General features: G+C 48.4%; 1 protein-coding gene across 1 annotated transcript; it reads left to right on the top strand.

Moving 5' to 3' along the window:
- On the top strand, positions 1-1,023 carry LOC135397463 (speckle-type POZ protein-like). Its single transcript, XM_064629067.1, has one exon. It carries the CDS (start codon positions 1-3, stop codon positions 1,021-1,023), a length of 1,023 nt encoding a protein of 340 aa, XP_064485137.1.
- Positions 1,024-6,375: the final 5,352 nt, after the last annotated feature.

Here is a 6,375-nt window from a genome sequence, read left to right as displayed (position 1 = left end):
ATGGCAGCTCTTGCAAGAGACAGTGACTTCGTTTCCTGCAGCTACAGCTACCACGAATACAAGGCGATCAAGTGCTTGCACAAGTGGGTTATCAGAGACTTTAAGGTAATTGGTGACACCTCAGACTGTTACATTGACAGTGGTATGTTCTTTAATGGCCATACCAGTTCACGCCAGTGGAGCATGAGACTGTATCCGGCTATGGTTACTCCTTATATTACGTACTTGCAAGTAGACGTGATGTTTCATGGAAGTGCAGCCAAAGCAGCGTTCTGTATATGGGTAGTGAATAACGACAACAAGAAGGTAAAAGAACAAGTGAGGGCAGCCCAAAGCTGTTCAAAAGGGATTGTTTGGAGTGTGAACCTCGGGAAGCGAAGTGAGTTTGTGAACAATTCGCGTTACCTGGTACCCGATGATGTTCTTACGCTCTGTTGTGAGCTAACGATATTTTACCGGTGGCAATCATCTGCGGCATGCACCGTGGAAAACCCGCCTCGCCCTGGCTTCAGTTCACTCTTCCAAGATGGCGACTTCACCATCGTGGCTTTAACTGCACAAGGCAAAGAGATTAAGGTTCATAAGAATGTCCTAGCCATGTGCTCTCCCGTATTTAACGCCATGTTCAAAAACAACATGATGGAGAAGCGAGAGAACCGAGTGGATTTGCGAGACATCTCTGCTAGAGTGCTACAAGAAATAGTAACCTTTATGTACACGGACACTGCACCGAATATTGCCTCCCTGGCAGCCGATCTTCTTTATGCTGCAGAAAAATACGACCTGAAACGTCTGAAGTCGATGTGCGAGCACAGACTCGCGTCCAGTCTCACTGTGGATAACGCCGTACATGTTCTTCATCTGGCTGTAAAGTTGAAAGCCGACCAACTGAGAGATTTCGCAGTCTGCTACATTAAAACGCATGCGGTCGATGTAGGAAAGACTGATGGTTGGAAGGCGCTGACTGAAGAGGAAACCGGTCTTCTGGAATTGTTACTGTCGTCGGGAGCAAGAGAGAATTAACAGCATTTGCATCATCAGCGTCTGACTCCAACATTGCACTTCTTGCTTTGAATGGCGGCAGATGGATGGTGCAGGTGCATCATGCTTCTTGTGGAATTGAAGCGAAACATCCCACTACATCATAATTACTTATTTGTTGTTGTGGAATTGAAATACCCTTATGTGTGTTACGCGTTTGTGATGTCGTTTACTACTGGCCACTTGTCAACAGGTTTGGTGTTGTTTTTGTTTGAGGATGTCGTTTCTCTGAAATAAAAATTTTGTTGTGAAAAGTAGCATTATTAAATTTGACACGCAACTGACACCCCCAGTTTTACGAGCAATACAGCCGCCCCCTATGCCACATGGTCGCCAATAGCGTATGGCGAGCATATGGTGCGCAGGAACCGCCACCCAAACAGCCACCCAGATAATTATCCTTGAGGTACCTTCGAGAAGGACATTTACTTGAGTCTTCGTGTATATACAGGGTGTTTCATGAAAAAATGAGCCAAAGTTGAAAAAAAAAAGGTTCACATTAAAAAGACGGACTGCATATTGTTACCAGTGGTGTGAGGATGCTCAAACTATTTTTGTTTTGTAATTAAGTGAAATTAATTAGTCAGCTTTTAATTTTAAGGATTAGAGCCAAAATGTCAATGAAAAAGTTGTAGCAGGCGATACAACGACACGAAACCCTTTTTTTTTTTTTTTTCAATAAACATATCCCCCCCCCCCCCCCCCCCGGTAGGCTGCTACCCCAGGGAGGAAGAGTCCTTGCTCCAGAGGCATCGACTGAACGTGGCCCGGATTCCACTGCTCCTCTTGAAGATGGGCCACCTTCCATCACCCGTCTGCCCCACCTGTCATGTTGAAGGAGACATTCCACAAGTGCTGCTCCACCGGACCCGTTACCGCCAGCACCGTGTCCTCCTGCGGTCGCGCACCGCTCGCCTCAGGATCTCGGACTTTGCCCTAGCTACGCTGTTAATCGAAACCAAGTGAACAAGTGGACCTGAATGCAAAGGACTACTGTGCGAAGTCATCTGCAAAGCCGCGTTCGACCGTTTCGCCATCTGGCGGAAGCAGCTGAAACACTGGTATAGCCGATTAGAAATGCCTAGGCTGTGGCGTTCTTTTTTTTTTTTTTTTTTTAGTTTTCACGATTTATCCGCAGAGAAACGGACAGTATCGACAAAATTTTGGGGCATAATACGTCCTCTAACCATCCACTTTAGCTTCCCTACACCGTTTCTATGTGTTTTATCTTCGTTACTAACCCCAAAGCTTATCATGGCGAACCCTATGTACACTTCCTAGGACGGCGCATAATGCCGCTATTCGCCGCTGTAGTTATAGGCCCCGAGCAAGCGCATAGGTGGCGTTCTGCGCCCTCTGCAGGATGTTTTGTTGTCAGCTGGACGGACGACGTCAGTGTGTGGTGTACGAGTGTGTGAGATGGAAAGTCGTATGGAAGAGCTTATTACATGAAGGACATCCCAACTGTCAGAAGTGGGAGTATAGGGGCTGCATTCTAACCCTGTGTAGCGGAGGACGCTATTTTGGAGGAGACAATTTAAAAAAATAGAACATCGCGGGTAGCTTTCACCTATCCCTGACTAAATCTTTCCATGTTGAATACGCACGTCTTTGGTGCTTGAATTTTCTTGTAAACTAAATTCGCCCTTTCTAGTGGGTGATATACAAAATTGTTCAGACCCCTTGACCTCAGACTCATTATGGGACAAACGAAAGCAGATGTCCGTCTTGCGACCCTTTATCAAGTTCCTGCAAACTACCGGCCTGATCGACTCCCTCTAAGACCCCGTCAGCGTCGTCAGCATCATCCTCATCACCGTCCTCTCATTTTTCCACAATAGCAATGGGGTAGCATTCTGCTCAATGAGCCGAAGTCATCCCCATATCATCGGCATCATGTATTTCTCTCTCTCTCTCTGTTCAGATATCTGGCAACAATTGACTTTGACAGCAATGTCGGTTAGGTCAAGTGGGCATACATGTGAAGTCTGAGCCGCATTTAAGGGGTTCCCGCTTTAGACCATGACACACGAAGAAATGATTTGAGCATGTTTCCACTGCTCTTGGATGACACGTTTGGAACCTGCTGTGCGTCGACGGCTCCCTCCTCTCGATGCGTACACTAGCCGTAACTCGTAATCATAATGCAACTGAGAAAAACTTTGCATCAGGAAAAAGCTAGACCCAGCATGCATGAGGGGCTGTGCTACAAACGAAGTTAAACGGCCACGGTGCATGTGCTTCGTACGTGTTTGCAGCCACGCAGTGTCCATTGCTATAGTTGTTGCTCGAATTTGAACGTCACGTTGTTAGGTGAACAAGTGTACGATCGCTATGCTGCATTAATCATTCGTATTGGGTAAAAATTTCTTTTGTACCGCAGTGTGTATGTTTTGAATGCTTCACGGCTTTAGCCTCCTTCACTGTACTTCGTATAAACAATATGGCCGACGAAGTCGTTGGCGTGTACGGGAGATGGCGCCTTACATTTTGCATATTCCCCAGTTCTAGGCGCAACTGGAATACCATGCACTCCTACTGAAAACCTTGTCACTCGTCCTCGAAACATTGCCAACATTGCCAGGGGTATTTTGGAAAGACGACAGCGAGAGAGTACCTGCATTCACATAGGAGCTGAACGTGATAGTATCATGAGAAGGTTGTTGGGAATTCCAACGCCTACCGCTGGTGGAAGCAGTCGACTGTTCGCTATACGACTATAGGCGACTAACGAGTACTGTACTGCTGAGAGGAAACCGTCGTTCCACTATTCGGCGTCTAGCTGCAGCCCTTGCTTCCCGTCAATTGACAACTGACGTTCGCCCCCATCTATATAATGTAAAAGCCTGGAGCCTGGGCACAGAGAGGAACGACACGAACACGCGACTCAAAAAGTCGTGTGTTCGCGTGTCGTTGAAGCGTGCGTTCGTGTCGTCCCTCTATGTGCAGAGGCTCAGGCTTTTACACTATGGTGTCCACCAGCTGGCCTGCATATACGCCATCTTGTCAGCCCCCATCTACGTTAGCCAGAGTTGATCCAACGCTCGCTTGCCGGATGCCACAAAACAACCGAGGTTGTGACAACAACAAGACCTGCTCGGATGCGCGGCTCGTGGCTTTTAGAGCTCAATGGCGTTACGTCTTGCGGCAAGTTGACTCTCCGGCCTAGATGCCGTCACAGCGGTGACCTGGAAGATCTAGAGCACATGCTTCTTCATTGTCCGCGATCACCAACCTTTCTGATTCACACTTTCAGTGTCTCCAAATCAGCTGGATTCTCTCCGTCGCACTATGTCAAAATTGCTCGGTCCATGGCCAACATCCAATCCTATACTAACGCTCTGCCCTAAAAGCACTTATGAAGTTTTTGGACACCGTAGGACTTCGGTCCTCACTATGAGGCGACTCTGATGAATATTCCATTTCACCACATTACCGCCAGCAGTAGGATAGGGTATCGATGAAGCTCCCCACTCATCATCATTTAAGTTAAGTTGTTGTGATAAGGGAAGCTATCAAGTGAACTGAGATCGGCAACGTGATGTCGGTCACAGTAAAGGAATAAGGCCATTTGCTTATTACGTTTTCACAGCCCTTACCGTCAACTCCTTCCGTCCTGTTGAAACTCGCCAATATATTTGTTTTGTTTTCTTTTTCGTGCGTCATTAACCGATTGATCGTAGATTCTACACAAGTATGGCGTATGACCAGTAAAATCCAGCCCACTCACACCCATCAAAATACAGCGCTGTCCACCGACGCCGCCTTGCAGCCGAGCAGCCTTGCTTATAGTTTTCTGTCAATATATGTGTCTTCTAGCGTCCTCACTATCATTATGCGTTTCACCAAAATACGTCGAGAAGAATTTGTCCCCGAAATTTAATTAAAATAAGGCTTGTCTCGAATGTTCTTCGGGGCACGCTGATCGCGACTACGTGGCCACACCATCAAGTACTAACAACGTCCTCGCGCCACAAGTCACACCGACCCATGGTTTCATGCATTGCTGTCGCTTACCCCCCGTCATATCTCCCATCTTGTCATTACTTGGGTCCCTGGCCATCGTGGTCTCCCGCTCAATGAGGCTGCCGACACCTTGGCGAAGATGGCCCTGGCTGCCCGCTGATCAATATTCTTCCGCCAATCGCCGACGTCGTTCGTGCGCACTTTCGACTCTATGTCACCTTGTTTCGGCAACACTCACCCCACCCTGGTTATGAACACCTATCCTTCTCCTGGAACCCGAACCACTGCACCTCTCCCCGAACCGAAGTCTTTGTTACCCGTCTCCGGTGCTTTGCCCTCCCTCTCAATTTCTACCTTCATCACGCTGGGGGTGCTTCTTCGCCAGGGTGTCCACACTGCGATCATGTCGAAACCATGCAGCATTTCGTACTCGAGTGCGCCTATTATCCCAGCCTATACGCCATCGACATCTCACTCTCCTCTTTCACTTTACCATCGTTACTTTCCTTTGGCGCATCCCACGATGGGAAGTGGCACCGGGTCATCGTAGACCATCTCATTTCATTCATCGTTGGCTCTAGCCGCTTCTAACTAGTAGCATCGTCATAGTCATCTCATTCCAAGGTAGTCCTGGCCAATCTCCTTTGCGGATGCGGGGCTCACCATAGTATGACGGAGGCGGAAGAAGAAGAAGTCCATATCATCCCCATCATCGCCATCAGCTCTCGTGCTGTTCTTCCGTACATTTCGCTGTAAATTTCAAAATGGGTGAGAGTGGAGATGAAATGCAGTCACAAAAGCCCCTTTGGCTCTTCATCGGGGCCGGTAGCTTCCTTTGTCTCATTGTTGCTACTGTAAGTGTGCTCATCTTCAGTTACGCTTTCTACGACAACGATGCATTGAGCGACGGCGCACCGCTGCACCCAGTCCAGAGGCGTACAGAAGACGCACCCAAGATCCTCGCCTGCGTGTACCACCACGCGACCACGCACCGGGAGAACAGCATTACCCCACGCTACTGCAGTCACGTCGTTGTCTGCTGCTCCAGATCTTTGAAGGACAAAGCCGTCTGGGCAAGAACTAAAGCCATCCAGGAAAGAATCCCGAAAGAACGCGTCCTGGTCGGTCTATTCGCCACGCCCAACTCGTGGCTTCCAACCGCTCTTATGAAAGGGCCGGACACAGCGAACATAGCCAACAAGTTGACCTCCATTCTAGACAAACATGACGTGAGGGGTGGGCTGTTTCTTTACATGCCACAGATCGATCCGAAAACGCCGCTGTTAAATTTGCGAATTCTCGTCAAGGTCCTCGCGAAGAACCTGCGCGAAAAAAATCGCCTGTTTATGGTCAGCGTTCCTGCATCTT

This window comes from Ornithodoros turicata, chromosome 6 (assembly GCF_037126465.1).
Source record: "Ornithodoros turicata isolate Travis chromosome 6, ASM3712646v1, whole genome shotgun sequence".
NCBI lineage: Eukaryota > Metazoa > Arthropoda > Arachnida > Ixodida > Argasidae > Ornithodoros > Ornithodoros turicata.
Note: the sequence above shows the minus strand (reverse complement) of the source record. Positions and strands in the feature narration are given on the sequence as shown.